General features: G+C 46.5%; 1 protein-coding gene and 1 long non-coding RNA gene across 19 annotated transcripts in view; one reads left to right on the plus strand and one right to left on the minus strand.

The window, feature by feature from the left end:
• Nucleotides 1-14,137, minus strand: part of ST3GAL5 (ST3 beta-galactoside alpha-2,3-sialyltransferase 5) — a 49,917-nt gene extending 35,780 nt beyond the window's left edge. For 2 of the 16 annotated variants that reach the window (XM_081796722.1, XM_081796707.1), the window contains exon 1: nucleotides 13,193-13,390. In XM_081796722.1, coding sequence (XP_081652848.1) covers nucleotides 13,193-13,277 — 85 coding nt within the window. In that variant the 5' untranslated portion in view covers nucleotides 13,278-13,390. Of the gene's footprint in view, nucleotides 1-7,710; nucleotides 7,730-11,790; nucleotides 12,301-12,617; nucleotides 12,986-13,192; nucleotides 13,397-14,003 lie in introns of those variants that run through there. The other 14 variants (XR_014138200.1, XM_081796719.1, XM_081796712.1 and 11 more) reach the window with 14 other exon arrangements.
• LOC115942527 (uncharacterized) overlaps nucleotides 13,462-20,164 on the plus strand; it is a 56,501-nt gene continuing 49,798 nt past the window's right edge. Inside the window, exon 1 of one of the 3 annotated variants that reach the window (XR_014138201.1) lies at nucleotides 13,462-13,638. This is a non-coding gene — a long non-coding RNA (uncharacterized LOC115942527). The remainder of the gene's footprint in view (nucleotides 13,639-20,164) is intronic. The other 2 variants (XR_014138202.1, XR_014138203.1) reach the window with 2 other exon arrangements.

Genomic DNA, 20,164 nt, shown 5'->3' on the forward strand with positions numbered 1-20,164 from the left:
TTAAAAGCGCTAAAGCAGGGGCACCTGGGTGGCTCAGTCGGTTAAGCGGCTGCCTTTGGCTCAGGTCATGATCCCAGGGTCCTGGGATTGAGCCCCAGCCCCACATCTGGCTCCCTGCTCAGGGGGGAGTCTGCTTCTCCCTCTCCTTCTCCCTCTTCCCTCAGCTCGTGCTCTCTCTCTCTCTCAAATAAATGAATAAAATCTTTTTTTTTAAAAAAGTGCTAAGGCAATTAATTCTGAGTCCTTGGAATACATAAACATTCTCCAAAATTAGAACATGCCCAGGAACTACACATGGTATTTCTCCAAGATTTTACTGAAGTGACAAAGATGTCGACAGGGCAGCGCCTCCTGCAGGGTCAAATCCAGAGCCCTCTCCCCCTCCCCACCTCTCTCTCCTATTGCCCTCCTCCTCACTCCCCTTCAGCCTAGAGGCCTCCTGCTCCCACCCCCACCCCACCTTAGGGTCTTCATTTGCCTCCACCCCACCTCCAGGTGGCTCTCTTCTTCACCCTCTTCATTCTGGTCTTTGTTCAAAAGTCACCTTCCTTGTAAAATAGTATTTCCACCCTGAGCCCTGTTATTCACTTCTGCTTTACTTCACAGCACTCATTACCATTCATACATATTTGCCTGTCTGCTCTCCCCACTAAATATAAGCTTCCTAGAAAAGGGGGCCTGGCGATTTCATTCACTGCTATAACCTCAAGACCTACAACATACCTAGCACAGAAAAGGCACCAAACCCTTGCTGAAGGCACCCAGGTCCCTGCAGAACAGCTAACCCAAAGTCACCATGGTCCTAACAAGAGGCAGACGTGAAAACCAGATCCTTCCCTGTGTCCAGATATCACAATCACTGGGCATTTGCAAAGTGTCCAGAGCATGCCTGATGCACGGAGAACAGGGATGGGAATCACTGTGCGTGCGTGCGTGTGCGTGTGTGTGTGTGTGTGTGTGTGTGTGTTGGGGAAGGGAGATAAACCAAGTCAAATGACTGTCCCACCCATCACCGTGAGAAGTAAAAGGGGCAGCTGGATCTGTTTTGTTTTGTTTTTTAAGAGGAGAGGAAAGAGATAAATAGTCAACAGTTAGGCAGTTTGATAATGGCCAAGTCACACCTTTCAGGATGTTTCCTAATACATAAAAAGCAGGTTCAGATGAGAACATTTCTACTGCCTCTTCTTCCACTAAAATTTATGAGTCTCACCTACTTTTCAAAGTAAGAACAGGAAACATAAAACTTAGCTGATTCAATGGACCCTCATACATTATGACCATTTAGGAGAGAGAAATAGGAAGCTGGAATAAGTGGAGGGAGATGGATTGAAAAAAATAATAGAAAGGGAAAGGGGGGGGCGGACACAGAGTGGAGAAAATGGAATGGGGGCTGGGGGACAGGAAATTCTGGGAAAGGAGGGCTGGAAGGGAAAGACAGACAGTAAGGAGGAACAGAAGCTTCAGTGTTCTTATCATATTCTGTTCCCTGGGGCTGGACAGTTTCCCAGGAACTCCTCTCTGCAAATTCTGATACGCAGACCCACCCACACACCCTCCTCAGGCCCTAACTCAGAGCTCCCCTTCGGAATCCAAGCACTGCCCCTGCCCCCCGCCCCCCGCCCCCAGGAGAGACTCCAGCCACAGCATGGAAGGTGGCCCTCAATGGCATAAAATGCAGTGGGGGCTGGAAAAGGACCCCCTCCTCACGCAGAACATAGTAAATGCAGGATTTCTTTCTTTCTTTTTTTTTTTTTTAAAGATTTTATTTATTTATTTGAGAGAGAGAATGAGAGAGAGAGAGCAGGAGAGGGGGGAGGGTCAGAGGGAGAAACAGACTCCCCGCCGAGCAGGGAGCCCGATGCGGGACTCGATCCTGGGACTCCAGGATCATGACCTGAGCCGAAGGCAGTCGCTTAACCAACTGAGCCACTCAGGCGCCCAAATGCAGGATTTCTGCCAAAACATACAACCCGAGGGTCTGTCAAGGCAGGAGGGAGGCCCATCTTTAACGGGCTGGTGCCAAGGCCTTGGGCAAAGCGCACCCTCGGAGGGCCCAGTGCCTTATTTGCTGGCAAGCGCTAGACCAAAGCATCTTGGTGAAGTGCGCTGATCTCATGCATCAACACTCTCCACTGTGTTTAAATATATTTCTGAAGTTACATTCTGCCTGGGAAGCCTCTTCTCCAGGACAGTGGTAGGTGGGGTGGGGGTGGAAGCAGGAGTGAAGTCTAAACCAAGTTAAATGCGTGGACCAGAGCTGGTGGTGGACCAGCTACCTGAGGACCACTGAGTGAAGTCTCTGGAACAGGAGCGGCAGACCCCGGAAGAAAGCAAGCCTCCTGTCGGCAGAACCTGCTCTATTAATGCACTTCCACCCTGTTTTCCGCCGATACCAGGGGGGGCCAAGCCAATGGTGAAGAGAGCTCAGTGTGGTGGAAAATGACTTCATTAATGACCACGGAAAGGGGAGCCCCTGAAAAGCCCCCATGTGCCTTCTGTTGCTAAACTGGCCATAGCACGACGACCTGCAGGCTTCTGAGTTTTTAAACTCTATTTTTCGACATAACCTCAGAATGACAGAAAGATTGCAGGAACAATACAAAAAATTCCCATATACCTTTCACCCAGACTCCCCAACTGTTAACAACCTACCACATTTGCTCTCTATCATTCTATATAACATAATATGCACGTTACCTTTTCAACTGTTTGAAAGGAGTTGAAAACATGACATATTCTCCCCCGCCAAATATTTTAGTATTTTGTAAAGACGGGGATATTCCCTTACACAACCTCAATATAATGATAAAAATCAGGAAATTGTTGTTGCTTCAATACCATCTAAAGACCTGATACAAATTTCTTGAGTAGTTCCAATAATGGTCTTAGAGCAAAAAGCATTCCCGTGTGGCATTCAGTTGTCATATCTTTTCAACCTCCCTTACCCTGAAATAGTTGCTGTATCTTTCATGACCTTGGCATTTTTTGAAAAGTACAGGCCAGTTCTTTTGCAGGATGGCCCTCAGTTGAGATTTGTCTACTTCATGATTAGATTCAAGTTATACATTTTTGGCTGAAATATCACAGATTAATGCTGGGCTCCTCTCGATGCATTTTCTCAAGGGGCATACGATGTTGATCTGTCCCGCTGATGGTGATGTTAAATTTGATCAATTGGCTGAAGTGGTGGAAGGCAGGTTTCTCCACTGTCAAGTTACTATCTTTCCTTTGTAACTAATAAGTAACTTGATGGACGACACTTAGAGACAAAGTAAATGCCCTCTTCCTCATCAAATACCTATTTCAGCACACACTGGTGGATTCTCGCCCCAGTAAGGGTAAAATCCTGTGTGAGGACAAATAAGGTCAAACTTCAGGGAAAAAACTAGGGCTGGTTGAAGCAGTGATTCATGAGCAAGAATTAGCATGTGAGACTTAATTCAAATAACCCTGGGTTAAGTTCACTCTTAGCAATTAAGGAGAAAAAACAAAAACACCGCTAAATTTACTTTTGAGAATATAGGTGAGTGTCCATGAGCATGCTAGTCTCTCTCCTGGTGAGCCACACCTGCCGGAAACTCAGCCCTTCAATTCACAAGGTGTCCGGTGGCAGCAAAAAGAGACACCCACGTCCAGAGAGCTGACGGCTAGAGTCATCCCCACCCCAAGGCCCGATTCTCCGGGGGCAATGCTGAGGGGCTCAGCTCGGTGATTCGAGGCGTGCCGCGGCATGGCGCAGAGAGATGTATCTGGAAACAAACACCCCAACTCTCTACTGCCTTAGATGAGCCACAGTCAGGTTTAGGAACTCTGACTTGGTTTATTCAAGAAGTATTTTTTTTACAGCTCTATTATCACAAAGTGAGAAACTTCAGAAATTCTTTAACGGCAGAAAGAACATTTTGAAATCACGTCCTGGTTATCATACTACAACTCGGTGATATCTACCTACAACTGTTAACATTCTGGTCTATCTTCCGTCAGTCTTTGCTCTTGGCATATGTATATTTTTATCAGGACGTGGATCAAGCTGTCTACACCAGCCTTCTTCAAGCTGGGTTCCACTGGAGAATTAGGCCCAACAGAAAAGGATCTGAATACCTATTTTCTCAGTTCTCCCAAGGACGGACTATAACTAGAATCATTCCAAAAGCACAGAAGAGAAGTTAATTCATTACCTATGATGGTTGCCTTAGAGTGGTAGGGCTTAATTCTCCTGCAGAGCCCAGTTGCAGAGGGCTGGTGCGTACTGTTGGATAATTTGCTTTATTTCCCTAATAATCCTTTAAATAAACATTTAATAAAGCACCAGGCACTGGGGATATAAAGATAAATATGGCATGGCCCCTTTCTTCTTTAAATGAATAATCCAGCCAGGAAAAGCAAAAATACCTTAATACCCCAAACACCAAATAGCGCCACGACAGAGGGGCAGCCAGGAACCGTCACCTCCATCACAGACAGCAGGGAGGCTTCCCTGGGGAGGTGATGGGCAAATGAGTCCCTAAAGGGCGGGCAAGACTTCAGAGGAGACAGAAGAGAGGAACAGGCATTCCAGATGGAAAGAAGGCCATGCCAAAATGCCCAGAGAGGCAGGCTCAGGCCCCATCACAGGGGACCTGGAGAGTGGCAGAAGATAGGGCTGAGAAGGAACCAGGCCCTCCAAGTGGGCCCCAAGGTGGGGGCGCCAGGCGGCCCTAAGTGGTTCTGGAGCCCGGGTGGCCAGCTCACACTGGGATGAAGGAAGCCAAGGGAGAGGGTGGTCAAGGGAGAGGTCATGGAGGTCGCCGCTGCTGGGGGTGATGGGGGAGCTGAGCCAGAGCAGAGGCAGTGAGGAGGAGGCTGATCAGGAGACGTGGAGGAAGATGCCACAGGGAACTTGGTGACCGAGCCAGCAGGGGCTGTTCCTCGAGTGCCCAGCCAGCTGAGATCCAGCCTGCACGAACAAACTCAGGCCAGTAATGGGAAGGAAAAAAGCAAAGCCCATGCAAGAGGGCGCCACACAGCGCCACCATTCTACCATCTCTGAGATGATTTAATGGCGGAGGTGGGGGTACCCCTCAGAGGAGGAGGCCAGAGGGAATGAGACATGACGCTGGAGTAAACGGAGGAAAACTGCTCATAGAACTGCCCCTCCTTTTTGGGTCCCTCCAGGCTCTAAGAAAACACCTTACATAATAGCTTTCCGGGGGGGCGCCCTGTGGCAGCAAATTATACATGCAAAATATGCTCCCGGAGAACAAGTCTGTGGCGGGCCCATGAATACCACAAACAAAGCAAAACCTAGAAGCTACCTTTTTAAAAAAGATTTTATTTATTTATTTGAGAGAGCGCGCAAGAGAGAGCACAAGTGGGAGAGGAGGGGCAGAGGGAGAGGGACAAGCAGACTCCCTGCTGAGCAGGGAGCCTGGGATCATGACCTGAGCCAAAGGCAAACGCTTAACCGACTGAGCTACCCAGGTGCCCCTAGAAACTACCTTTTTAACAGAAGATTTCCCTCTTGATTTAAAGAAAATACAAGTAGTTGGACTGAATAAGAAATAGGAGAAAATGAAAATCAGTAGAATTGACAGTTAACAAAAGCAACTCTGGGACCCAACATAAACAGGCTCCAACATGGGTACCTACCCCCAAACCTGAGTAAAATGAGAGACACAGGGCATGAGATGATGGGAAAGTGTGCGTGCAAGCTCTGAAAGAACCAAGATCCTCCCCTGCCCCCCAAAAAGACACAAAAGGGTCGGATTCCTAAGTCCTGGCATTATGAAGAGACATCACCAAACCAGACCTGAGCAATACTCCTCAGGGATCCGCTGTGAGTAGGGAAGGGAAGGTGAAGGATTCGACAGGCAGTTCACGCAATAATCCAGGATTTGATAAGCCTTGTTGTCCTAGGAGAAGCAGACTAGTCACGTACAACCCAAATCAGAAGGCGGTAATGACCCTAGAAAAGGAACTGGAGGGACCACAACTGGAACCCGAAGTTTGGCAGGCCCTGGCAGTTTTGAGACTGAAGGAGCGGAAACAATCCCATAGAAGGAAAAGGAAAGTTTTGTTTGGGCCACTTTAAACTCAGAACAAGTGAAATATGTTTGAACTCTTAAAACCAACAATACAAATTTAGGTCTATAAGAGGCATGGCTAAAACAGAGACTTTCCTTTTACACCCCATACACATCCCTTTTACTCTTGACTCCAAATATTTGGGAAGCCATTATTTGGGCAGGCCCCTAGGGAGGCAGACTACCACTCACATAAGCAGTTTTAATCAGGCTTGGAGTATGGGCCTGGGGCTACAGCACTAGCAACACGGACATAGTGTCTTCTCCAGAGGCTCTCATAATCTTATTTTAAAAATCAGACAAGTAGATCTACCACCCGTGTCATTATTTTCATAGTATTTCTTTCCAATTTATTCTACATGGGACATGAGGGCTGGCTGCAAGATGTCTTAGATTTGGGGAGGGGTGTGTGTCTGATAAGGCGTTAGAAAGGTCCTCCTGGGAAGGAAGGAGTAGGACTTGGTGGATGTGGGCAGGCAGGTGTCACCTGGGCAGGGACAGCAGGCACCGAGGGGAAAACTTCTCATGGAGTGTCTGAAGGTCCGGCCCAGGAAGGAATAATGTGCCGACAGAAGCTGGAAAAAAGAAGCAGGCCATGCCATGGCAGGTTGGAATTTTATCCCAAGATAAAAGGAGCAAGAGGGTGGGGGTGGGGGGCAGGGAGTTAGCTGGAATTGGATTTTGGAGAGACCTCTCCTGAGGTCAGAATGGAGATGGGGAAGTCCTCTTGTGCCCCGAGACCAGTTAGGAGGCTGCGGTGGAGACTCAGGGGAGTGATGATGGTGTGCCGGGAACGCACCAACCTGGACAGGGAACAGAGCCATCTCAGCCACCACAGGTGACCTCCTCAAGAATGGTGACAGGAGCTGTTCTCAGGCATGGGAGGGATGCATTTGCCTCCTTACCATCTCCAGGTCAGACGGCCTGAGTCAGAATGCCCCCTAGACACTTCCTCTAGGTTCTGCCCCCTATAGTTTCTTAGTTTCTTAACTTCTCTGAGCCTCAAAATCCTCATTTGTAAAATGGGGATAATAATGACACCAAACTCATATGGCTTTTGTGAAAATTAAGTGAGTTGACATATATAAATATATAAAATGACATATATAAAAAAACGTGACATACATATATAAAACATGTCTAGAACAGGTGAGGATAAAGTGAGTCAGGAGAGCATTTATCTTTTTTTCTGTCCTATCTATGTGTTGTAGCATGTGCGTTTGTTGGGAGGGGGGGTGAGTTTAACATGGTTTTCACAAAGAGCACGCTCCGTCTTTGCCAACCAAAAAACACTGCTAGATTCCTATGATCCTATTATTTGCTTGGCAGACAACTGAACCTCACCACCAGAGTTAGCTCTGACTGCCCCCTTTATCAAGACAAATCAGCTCAATGTTTACAGGCTAAGATGCAGAGCTGTGCTGTCCAACACAGTTGCCACTAGCCACATGTGGCCGTTAAGTACTTCAAATGTGGCCAAACCAAATCAAGATGTGCTCTATATAAGTAAGATACACACCGGGCTTTGAAGACTTAGTATGAACAAAAGAATTTAAATAGCTCATTAACAATTTTTATATTAATTTCATAATATAATGGACATATTGGGTTAACTAAAATATATTATTAAAATTAATTTCAGGGGCACCTGGGTGATTCAGTCGGTTAAGCGTCTGCCTTCGGCTCAGGCCATGGTCCCAGGCTCCTGGGATCGAGCCCTCCATCGGGCTCCCTGCTCAGTGGGGAGCCTGCTTCTCCCTCTCCTTCCGCCTGCTGCTCCGCCTGCTTGTATTCTCTCTGTGTGTCAAATAAATAAATAAAATCTTTAAAAAATTAAATTAAATTAGGGGCACCTGGGTGGCTCAGTTGGTTAAGCAACTGCCTTCGGCTCAGGTCATGATCCTGGAGTCCCTGGATCAAGTCCCGCATCGGGCTCCCTACTCAGCAGGGAGTCTGCTTCTCCCTCTGAACCTCCCCCCTCTCATGCTCTCTCTCTTTCTCATTCTCTCTCTCTCAAATAGATAAATAAAATCTTATTTGAAAAATTAAATTAAATTAATTTCATGGGGTGCCACGGTGGCTCAATCGGTTAAGCGTCCAACTCTTGATATCAGCTCAGGTCTTGATCACAGGGTCATGAGTTCAAGCCCCGAGCTGGGCTCCATGCTAGGCGTGGAGCCTACTTAAAAATATATATATTAATTTCACCTGTTTTTTTAAAGTTTCCTTTTTTCTATTTCATTGGATCTACTTTAAAAATTTTTTTTTTTATTTGACAGAGAGAGAGCATAAGCAGAGAGAGTGTAAGAGGGAGAAGCAGGCCCCGATGCAGGGTTCAATCCCAGGACCCCAGGATCATGAACTGAGTGGAAGGCAGACACTTAACCAACTGAGCCACCCAGGCACCCCTCATTGGATCTATTTTAATTGTTATGTTCCTAACTTCTTACTTTAGCTAATTAAATCATTACTTTTTGCCGTTTCTCTTGTTAATATGAGCAATTAAGACTGTACGTTTCCTCCTAAATACCAAGTTAGTTGCACCTCACAAGTTTTTTTAGGTGTACAACTCATCTTACAAGTTTGGACATATATGTTTATTATTATTAATCTTTCAAATCTAAATATTTTCAAACTGAAATTTTCAAATTTTTCAAAGCATCTTTTAAAACGGATATAATTTAGTTGCATTATGTTCAGAGAACTTGGTCTGTATGATACTGATTCTTTTAAATATGTTAGGACTTATTTCATGACCAGGTATATACTCAAAGTATAATCTTCACTTGCTGGGACCATGTTTTCTATATAATCAGTGTGATTAAGCTTATTGTTTGTTGGAATAATCCCTTATTTGTTTTCAGTCAACTTGTTCTATCAGTTACTCAAAGATGTATGCTAAAATCTCCCACTATGGTGGCAGATTTGTCAACTTTTTTTTATCCTTCTGTTACTTTTTACTTTATATAGTTTGAAGCTGTGTTATTAGGTGCATAAGAGTTTAGAAATTCTTATATTATTCAGAAATTGAAACTCTGATGTACTGTTTCTTTTTAATTTTTTAAATGTAGCTACTAGAAAATTTTAAATTATGTGTGGCTTGGATTATCTTTCCACTGGACAGCACTGGTCTAGAGAAAGGATAAGCAAGGAGCCTGCACCAACCACCAAGTCCTGGAAGACTAAGGACTTGAATGCAGAAAATAACAAGCAAAGAGAGGAGAGGGTTGGCAGACCTGTTAAAGTACCATACTCTGTCTTTCTCTCTTGCTGCTGGAGTCTAGACAGGAAAGGAGACCAAGATGCTTGTGAAAAGCAGAAAGGAGGTGAAGACAAGACAGAGGAGGATAAAAAAGCAGAAGCTGAGAAAAGGTGGCCAGGGAAGAAGGAATTCTACACATACAATAGAACAACTACTTCTGCTCTGAATTCAATACATTTAAGCCTTTAATTATGAAAATGACACTTAGTATTAAAAACAGCCTTATGTTCAAAAGGCAGAACTATTATTCCACTAAAGTAGAGCTTTTTTATTTGTTATTTTTATCAATTTTCTCTCTTTGAATTAATCAAGTCATATCATATGATACTTAACTATTATGATTCCAAATATTAAAAACTTGAAGGGAAAAGAAGGATTCTTAGGTTATAGGAGTTGGTGAGCCATCCAATAACTTAATCCTGGATGTTTTTTCCATGCCGTAAGAAGAGAACTAAAATATCTTGTATGGCCTCAAAAGACCAACCAAGAAATGGGCTTCTCCTCTAGGATGTGGGGGAATTCCAAAAATACAGAAATCCAGAATTACAGAGAAGAATCCAGAAGTACAGAGAAGGCAGGTCAGAGAAGTAGAAACAAGTACAGAAAGTACAATATTACAAAAGCAGAGGGAGAAGAGGTTCCCAGAAGTGTTTGCAGCAAGAAGGCTGAGAGCTGAGATAAGGTAAAGCAGTTTGGCCAGAGAAATTCTTCCCTGACAACACTGTTCTTGGGCTCCCCACAGCTCAGCCTGTCCTGCTGCCTGACTCAGGGGTGAATGGGACATGGAGGTGACTGCACTTGCCAAAAGCATATGGGGCATAGCCAGGTAGAAACGGATCATGACTCCTGGTAGGACTCCTGCCTGTCTCCTTGGTGAAAAGTCAATGTTGCACTCATCAGCTAATAGAAGGGTGTACTAACACTATACTAATAAACAGTAACCACTAATTACCATTTAATAACCATATTGATCACTATACTAATAACAATGTAATTATTCAAAAATTGGAATAAAACAGCTTTGCCTGCAGCTCCCAAAGCTAAGTATACACACAACCCATGACCCCTTTATCACACACCTATTATACCCCCATCAGGAATGTATACCAAAGATAGGTACGAGAACAGTCACAACAGCGTTATGTGTGATAGCCAAATGCTGGAAACTGCCCAAATGTCCATCAACAGTGCACAGATAAATACGTGATATATTATTCACCCAATGACCAAAATCAGCCAGGAGAGTGAGCACACTACAACGAGAGGCAGTGTCACGAGTGACTATCAGAAACCTTACTCATGAGGAAAGATGGCAGACACTGCAGGATCCTTGGTCAGGTGCGGGTTATCCTCGGGGAGGTAGGGACCGGAAGGGAGCACATGGGGAGCTCCTGCCTCTTGATCTGAGTGCATGGCTGTGTTCAGTTTGGAGAATTTGTGAACAGTACACTTATAGTATGTCTACTTTTCTATTGTATATGCCAAAGGAAGGAAGGAAGGAAGGAAGGAAGGAAGGAAGGAAGGAAGGAAGGAAGGGAAAGGAAGGAAGGAAGGAAAGAAGGAAGAAAGGAAGGAAAGGAAGGAAGGAAGGAAAGAAGGAAGGAAGGAAAGAAGGAAGGAAGGAAGGAAAGAAAAAGAAAAAGAAAGAACGAGCTCTCCAGTAAGATAAGCGTGGTAGTGTTCTTGGACCCGTCTAACCTCATTTGTCTCTCACTCCCTTATACAACTTCCTTGCCCCACCCCCCCGCATGTGTGCTTAAGCTGGATCTCTCTCCTTGGGGAGCCCACATGTCACCACCCATATTTATGGCTTCTTCCCACCCCAGGCTGGTGATCTGTGCCCCCCTCCCCATTTTGAATACCTTTGCTAACTTAGGCCATTCACGCTGATCCAGCCCTAGCTTCTTTCTCAGCAGTTAGGAAGTTTGTACCATCATTGTGTATCTTCCCAGCGGTTTTATTCTGCCAACGCTGCCCAGCTAGACTAAAGACACAGCACGCCCTCTGGGAACGATTTCAACCCTCCATAGGCAGTTCAGATTAAATCGTTCCTCAGGAGCTAGAAGGGTGTGGAAGATGAACCTCCATCCTTCTCCCAGGAGCTGCTGGCTCCAAGACACACCACTTTTGCCCCACCGCCCAGCACCTGGATGGACTCCCACAGAGAACTCTGAACCTCTTTTTATTGTCTGTTCACCTCCCAAAAGCCAACCTGCTAGATACATTCCCCTCACTGCTGCCAAAGAGCATGCGGCTAACTTGGCAGTCCGTGCCAAAATCATAAGCATCTTCAAAATAGGTAGTCATAAATGTGAGTTTTTGGAATTTATGCCTATCAGCCCTCTCACTCTTCCCTTAACCCCCTTACGCCTTCCCAGCTCACCCATTTCTTTTCTGGCCTGAGGAAGAAATGGCTACTGATCATAACTAAGGTTCATTTCATTTTACAAAAGCAGCAGCACTCACACAATGGACAGACAAGAAAAAGTCCTCATGACATCCTGGTTATAGGGCTCTGGTAGCTCACAGCCGTCTCCTGTCCAAGCACTGGCTGGAATTTAGGTGATCCCGGCTCTAAGACCAGAAATGTAAGGCATTCTTCTAAGCTGTCAAGCTTTCCGGATTACACAAGTGAAACCACAACCCATGATGTTTTTGAGTCTGTCCTCCTTCACTCAGACATGGATTCCTCTTCCAGTTTCAGGACACGCATCCCACTATGGAAGAGCACTAGCAGTTATAAACCAAGAGGAGAGCGAGGCTAAACACCAGAGGGCAGGAGATGAGTCTCCTTCCTCTTTGTAACCCCAGCACCCAGCTCCCTGCTTGGCACCACAAGCAGGCAAGCCAAGGGTGCCAGATGAAACGCAGCACATAAACTATTCTCTCTTTTAGAAGAACGATACCTAATTAAGCAAAGGCCACGAACACGAATTAAGACATGAGGACATAAAATTCGTTTTTCAAGTCATCTACTGATTTGCAGGACTCTCTTCACTGGTAAACACATTCTTTGGTCAGAACCACTGAACCAGAGGCCTGGAAGGGACCACAGCCATCAGCAGCTCAAGCCTCCAGAAGAGACCAGGAGACAGAGCCCCACATGGGGACCAGTGTCGGCCAAGGTCACCCAGCTGGTGTGGGGTAGGGACAAGATCCCGCCTCCCCCTATTTGCCAGGCTCCTCTGAGAGATGCCCTCGCAAAACCTTACGTTACTTACACACTAACGGCGTATAATGAATGCATGCCCACGTATAATACGTATAACGGCGTATAATAAATGCATGCTTACAATTCAGAGGAAAGCAAAGGGTCACCAAAATGTGTCTCTCCCGTAGGGCTGGCTGCAGAGAGGGGGCAAGCAAGGTCACAGGCGAATTTCTACCCGCAGACGCCACACATCGCGCCTTTCCGAAGGATGCAATGGGCAGTTTGGGGACCTGCTAGTTACCCTGCAAAGGGTCCCCCAATTCCGTTCCAGGGAAATGAGTTAACTCGGCTCCGCTGGCTAGGAAGCTTCCAGCAATGAATTAAACCCCGAGCCGCTGAGGGAAGCCGGGGGAGAAAGGGCCACTGCGGCTGTACCCGACATCCTGACGGTTCACCCCTGCGCCTCCACCACGTCCACACTGGCGCGGCGCCGCCCGCCCCGTCCACGCGGCCCACGGCCACGACTCTCAGCCCGCGCCCCCGCGAGGCGCGTCTAGGGGCGCCGTGCCCTGGGCGCTGCCCGCGGGGACAGGGGCGGAGCCACCGGGCCCAGCTAGGCAGGGGCAGGGACTGATCGTCGCCGCCGCCGCCGCCGCCGCCGCCGCCGCCCCCAGCCCGCGGGCCCCGCTACGCCGAGAAGGGGGCTGCGCCACTTACCTCGGCCGGCAGGTGCCGCCGCCACCGCCTCGGTTCGCAGCTGCAGGGGACGCCGCTCTGCGCCGCCCGCCGCTTTCGCCCGCATGCTAGGGAGGGGGCGCCGGCCGGCCGCCAGTCCCGGGCCCCGCTCCCCCGCCCGTCCCCGGCGCCGCGCTCGCGCCCATTCAGCACCGGACCGTCCGCTCCCCCGCGCGGATGCGGAGGAGGGACGTGGGGCGGGACCGGGAGTCACGAGGACAGGAGAGACCAATCGGAGCTCGCGGGGGGGGGGGGTCCCGCTGCCGCCCCGCCCCCTGGACGCGCGACCCCCTCCACCCAGAGCGGTTGGGGGAGCCGGGCGCCGCCAGCAGGACGTTGCCCGCCTGCTGGCCTGGGAGGAGTCGGGGTGTCGGGCACCCACAGCTCACTTGAGCTCTGCGTGCGGTTAGCTGGTGAAGGAACGAAAGGTACAGCTGGACTGATTGTAGGCTTTTACTGCGCGTAGGATTGGTGCTTGCGGAGCCGGTGAATGGAGGGGCTTTACGTAGTCACGTGCTTCACTTGCCAGCACAACCCCCCCAGGCCGACCAGGGTTCAGAGTTCCTGGGGCCCTGAGACCTCGAGAACTGCACGAGGGCAGCGTGGGCGTGTGTCTGGGGACTGGCAAAACATCTTTAGGTTGTTCCATTTGTCCGAGAAGAAGGAAATAGTGATTACCCCCTAGTATCATAGATGGGTAATTGAGGCCCAGAGAGCAGAAGTAAGTTACCCTAAATCATTGTGGTGGCAGAGCAAGGATCAGAACCTGCACTTGGAGTGCCCCTTTCCATACCTCAGGAGTCTTCCCTTGATTCTGGAGAGGAAATGTCATACAATTTTTTTAAGGCATAAATATTAGTGAATCCCCAAATTCAAGAATTAAAAGGAGTTTAAAGCACTGGCATGTTATTTCTTCAACACAGCTGAATGTGTATAATGCGTCTGCGACATTTCTGTGCCTTAGGACTTGTTGACTCCTCGGTGAGCTCAGTGAAATTGGTCTGCCTTCAGAATTTCCTTTCAGGTACAGAGCATCGCGGTCATGTGCCGGTAATACCGGTTCCGCTTTAAAAAGGAAGATCCTAGACACTGAGCCAAATGTATTTACGTCATCTGAGAGTTTTGTCGCTCTTTTTTGCAGTAGTTTGCACAGCTCCCAACAGGGTTTGGAAATGTCTGTGTTCTTTCCCCGGTGGGGGCAGGGGTGCTGGAAAAAATGTGGTATCGGGGTAACAAAGGTCAGAAGCGAAATCTTGGAACGGAAAAGGTGGGGGTGGTGGGGGGACTCTGCCGTCATACTTTCCAAAGGGATTTGCCATAAAAATGTTTCCAGGTTATTCTAAGGTGAGGACACGGGAGCATTTTGAAAATATTGGAGGAAAAGCTGTCACTGAGATTTCTAAATCTAGTGGATTGGCCAAGGCTGGCCAAGCAGAGCAGCTGCGCGTGGCGGGTGGGGGGGGGGGGGATGGGGTGCTAGTGACAGCTGCAGGGAGAATGCTGAGCACCTCACCACTTCTCTCTTGGAGACCAGCCCAAGGCCAGCCAGCTTGATCAGACACTCTTTACCTCTCTTTGCCTCACCTGCTCTTCCCCTTTCTCCCAGATACTCCTTGTCGGTAAAATGCCTTGAAAGCATTATGGCTGACATAAAGATCAGGGTATCCTGGCTTGGAAGAGTGGGTGTAAGGTGGGTGTGAGAAAGAAAGGGAGCTTGAAACTGCCTCCTGTCCCAGCCTAACAGGACGGCTGTTAAGCTTACCCTGCACCCACTACCTCATTGACCCCGTTCACATTTGGTGGGAAGAGAAGTTGACAAGCCCCTGCCCTAAAGCATCCTTTTTACTAGCTGCAGAGCCATCCTCAGCTACTGTTCTGCATTGAGATAGAGATCCTCCAACTGTAGATTAGGATCAGCCACTAGATCTCAAAGCCTTACCTGGAATCTCTTCAAGTCATTGGCTGGTCTCAGAAAAAGCTCAGGACCCTGACTAGCAAAGTGGCCAAACTATTGGTAAATCCGGGACAGCTACCATGATTTTGTAATTCTTCAGTTCCTTGTGTCCGTTACTTAGGTCATTCTGATAGCTGGCACTGTGGTTGCCCCCAACATCCACTCCCTCTCCCCTCCCCTGTGATGCAACATATGGTTTAGGTAAATTTGCCCCACTCTTAACTCTATGAGTGAGCTCTGATTGGTCTAGGTCAGAGGTTCTCAAAGTATGGTCCATGGACCCCTAGGGGGTCCTTGAGGACCATTCAGGGAATATCTGAAGTTAAAATTATTTCATAATTTTCTAAGACATAATTTACCTTTCTCATTGATGGTGCAAAGGTGAAGGTGTGCAAAACTTCTGGTACCTTCATAAATCAACATGGTGGCACTGAACTGTACTAATATCCTTCACCACCACACGCATGGTAGAAAAGTATATATTTTTTTAATTTAAAAAAATGCAGTTTCATTTAAGAATGTTCTTGATGGAGCAGTAAATATTACTAAATTTATTAAAATCTCAACTGTCAAGCATGTATCTTTTTAGTATTTTATATGACAAAATGGAAAATGCATATAAAACCCTTCTGCTGGGAACTGAAGCATGGTGGTTGTCCAGGGGAAAGCTCTCTTGCAGCTGCAAGCTGAACTAGCTGGTTTTGTGACGGGTCGGGGTCATGGAGCACCATTTTTACGCGAGAAAGCAACTGACAAATTATGGTTATTTGGTAGACATTTTCTTGACAATCAATTAAGTGAGCCTGTCTCTTCAAGGAAAACAATGGCCTATTGGTTGCCAATGATGAAAAAAATTCCAGCTTTCAAAAGAAATTTAGAATTTTGGAAGAGTTTATAGGGACATAAACCATAAACCATAAAACATAAACCATGGGACAGCTTCTCAATATTTAAGGACTTTTCTGATGGGACTGATGGTGATGTTAACAAATATGATTTGGGGATAATGGATCATGTATGATGCGCCAACACTTGGAAGACCTGGGTTTACTCAGTGAATCAAGGTTTTCCAGATGACTAATGCATGATGTTACAAAATCACATATGGGTTAAAGATGAATTTTAAATGCAAGGCAGACAATGGACTTAAACCGTATGAAAAGTTTATAGATAAGGTTTCAGATTCCACAGTGCAACAAGCCTTTAAGATATGACCTCTTGTAGAGTTTTGGTATAGTACCAAAGAAGAATATCCACAATTATCTTAAAAAGCTGTTAAAATACTCCTCCCTTTTCCAATTACATATGGATGTGAAGCAGATTTTCTTCCTGTACTTGAACCAAACGATTTGCAACAGATTGAATACAGAAGCAGATATGAAAATCCAGCTGTCTTCTATTAAACCAGACTTGAAGAGACTTGCAAATTAAAAAGTAAAGGAAAAAAAAGCCATTCTTCTCACCATCTTTTTGTTTTGGAAAACATAGTTATTTTGGAGGGGATATTAATGCCTTTTAAAACATAGTTATTTTTTTTTTTTAAAGATTTTTTTATTTATTTATTTGAGACAGAGAGAATGAGAGAGAGAGAGCACATGAGAGGCGGGAGGGTCAGAGGGAGAAGCAGACTCCCTGCCGAGCAGGGAGCCCGATGCGGGACTCGATCCCGGGACTCCAGGATCATGACCTGAGCCGAAGGCAGTCGCTTAACCAACTGAGCCACCCAGACGCCCAAAACATAGTTATTTTTAAATTAACTTGTTATAACATGTAAATTTATTATTTTTATGATTATTTTATTAATTTTGTTTTTTAAGATTTTATTTATTTACTTGAGAGAGTGAATGAGAGAGAGAGAGAAGGAGCAGGGGGAGGGGCAGAGGGAGAAGCAGACTCCCCACTGAGCAGGGATCCTGGGGACTCCGGGATCATGACCTGAGCCAAAGGCAGATGCTTAACCGACTGAGCCACCCAGGTGCCCTATTTTATTAATTTTAATAAATTTAACTTATAATTTGGCAAATATCAATCGATTAAACCTCCATTAAAAAGATTCCTTGGGATCCTCAGTAATTTTTAGGAGTGTAAACGGTCCTAAGACTAGAGCTTGAGACCTGCTGGTCTGAGCCACCCATCTTTCCTTGCCACTAGGATTGATTCATGGGTGGCCGTAGGAATGAGATTAACCCAGTCAGAGGAAATCTCCAATGTATGGGATGTGGGAGAGAGATGCTCTCATCTCTAGCTATACAGGAGTCAGGCAGTAGGTAGCCTCGGAAGCTGCTGCTAAGGCAGTCATTTTAGACTACAAGAAGGACTTACCTTAGAAGAGAATAATGCTGAGGGAAGTAAGAGGGAAGTTAGAAAGAAACCATTCTCTTGGGGCGCCTGGGTGGCTCAGTCATTAAGCGTCTGCCTTCAGCTCAGGTCATGATCCCAGGGTCCTGGGATCGAGCCCCGTATCGGGCTCCCTGCTCTGCGGGAAGCCTGCTTCTGCCTCTCCCACTCCCCCTGCTTGTGTTCCCTCTGTCACTGTGTCTCTGTCAAATAAATAAATAAAATATTTAAAAAAAAAAGAAAGAAACCATTCTCTTTATGACATTTTTGAGCCACTAGATCAAACCAGCCCTGCAGCCCATCCTACCTCTATATACTCCAGTTTTATGAGTCAATGGAGGCAACCTCAGGCGCCCCCTTGATGTTTTGTGTACCTGTTTCTGAATATTTTTATCTCAATAGGGGCCTAAGGCCTCAGGATAGTATACTTCCTAGGGTTTATTCATTCAGCTTTTTCATCATGTCATCAACGTAAGGTAGCTTCTGAAGGGAAACTGGAAGGCAGAGCAGGGGCTGGGAGGAAAGGGACCTAGCACAGACAACTGGGGTCAAAAGTGCCAACAATACTTGTGAGAACAATAAGGAACAGTGGCATATGATCTTGCATAGCCAAGTTAAAGCAGAGTTTTACTTTCTTTTGCTGTTATGTGTTTCTCAAATTGGACAACATGAGCATGCATTGCTCTTTTAAGGAAAAAAAATAGAACTATTTTATTATTTTTGAATAGCCCTTGAAAAGGGCACCAGCTTAGAGAGCAGATTGGCATCAGGATATGGCAAGAGAAGTCTTGGGCTAAAATTGCTAGCAGGAAGAAAGATCTGTAAGGGATGCAGATAGGCCCGGAAGATAAACTTCCTTTCATTTACAGCTTTGCCAGCAGCCAACCTCAAAATTCAAGGGGATGAGCAAGAATCCCCAAGGGTTAAGGAATCATTAATTATGCCTCCATCAAAGTGGCTGGAATATTTGCAGTTCAGAGAGAGAGAGAGACCAATGTGAAGATTAGGTCAACACTAAAAAAGGCTTGAGATACCACATTAAGTGAAAACAAAAAACAGGACACAGATTGGTGCAAACTTCTATCATGTGGGCCAAAAACAAGAAGAAAACTTGGAAAAAGAAAACAGTTGTGGTGTTAGGGTGGTAGGATCATGAGTAATCTTTTTTTCCTTTGTAAGAGATGTCCTTTCATGTTGTTATAATGTTGTTTTTTAAAATAAATAAAACTGAAGGGAGTCATTGGTTCCAATTACTGAGGTCTCAGAGGCTTTTCCAGATGGCCTGTTTCTTTTCGCCTGCCAAATGGCTCTCATCTGACACCAAGACAGAAGCTGTGCCTTCCCTAGGGCCTGGCATCTTCGAAGCTGTTAGGGGTGATGCTGTTGTGGCTATTTCGTAGGTGGCCAGAAGGAAAGGAGGGAAGGCAGCTGTAGCAGCCAAGACTGAGGCTGTATGGGAGCCGGGGGGGTGGGGGACGGGGGGTCAGCCATCCCTCACCCTCTACCAATGTCTTGTCGGGTTTCCCACCAGGTCTTGTCTTTGTATTTTTCTCCTGGTGAGCTTCACCTCCTGTTCTACTCCCATCTTCATCCTCCTGAGATGCTGTCCCTCCCTCAGTCCCCAGGGGCTGAAGCAAGCTACAGCCGAAAGAACACAAACCGTCTGCTGCCCTGAAGCACAAAGGAAGTCAATCTCTTGAGGTTTTTCTAGGATTGTTTCCTGTGAGCAATCACGGGGAAAAAGCAGGAGGGAAACAAAGGAGGGAAACATCAGGGGAAGGCTGTCTGTTGACAGAGGGCAGCTTGGATTGAGGAAACTGTTCCACACAGACTGAATCCTTTTAGAAGTTGCAAGCCCCATATTCAGGCACATCTGCAGGCCCTCTTTCCATCCTTCCTTCACCCATATGTTCATTGCACAAACATTTACCGAGGGCCTATCGTGTGCCAGGTAAGCCAGGAAATGCTGTACAAAAACTATTTCATTTTATCTTCAAACCCCACTTTGCGGTGGGTCTTCTTATCCCTGTATCTTATCTAAGGAAGTTGAGGCTTGAGAAACTTAGGGACATTCAGTAAACGGCCAAAGGTCACATGGCTAAGAAGTAGCAGAGCCCGGATTGGAACTTGGGCCATCAGACACCAGAGTTCACCTAAGGCACAGTCCTTTCTCGAAAGGTCAAATGGTCTAACTGAAGAGAAAAACACTTTAAAACAAATGAACAAGCGAAACCAGTAACACAATGAGATATAACAGAAGGACTATTCACAAAGAGTCATGAGCATGGCATGGGGCTTGGGGAGGTGGAGACAGGGCTGGAACTGCCTCAGAGCTGCTCAATGACAATTGAGTCCAGCTTTGAAGGATGGGGTGGGTATATTGGTAGGTATATTAGTTCAGGCTGTATTCATTTTCTATTGCTATGTCAAAAATCACCACAAATTTAGCAGATTAAAACAGCACAAAAAAGAAGAAGAAGAAGGTAGCGGGAGGGGAAGAATGAAGCGGGGGAAATCGGAGGGGTAGACGAACCATGAGAGACGATGGACTCTGAAAAACAAACAGGGTTCTAGAGGGGAGGGGGGTGGGAGGATGGGTTAGCCTGGTGGTGGGTATTGAGGAGGGCACATTCTGCATGGAGCACTGGGTGTTATGCACAAAC

The sequence above is a fragment of the Leptonychotes weddellii genome, chromosome 10 (genome assembly GCF_054177405.1).
Source record: "Leptonychotes weddellii isolate Sample4059 chromosome 10, ASM5417740v2, whole genome shotgun sequence".
NCBI classification, from domain to species: Eukaryota; Metazoa; Chordata; class Mammalia; order Carnivora; family Phocidae; genus Leptonychotes; species Leptonychotes weddellii.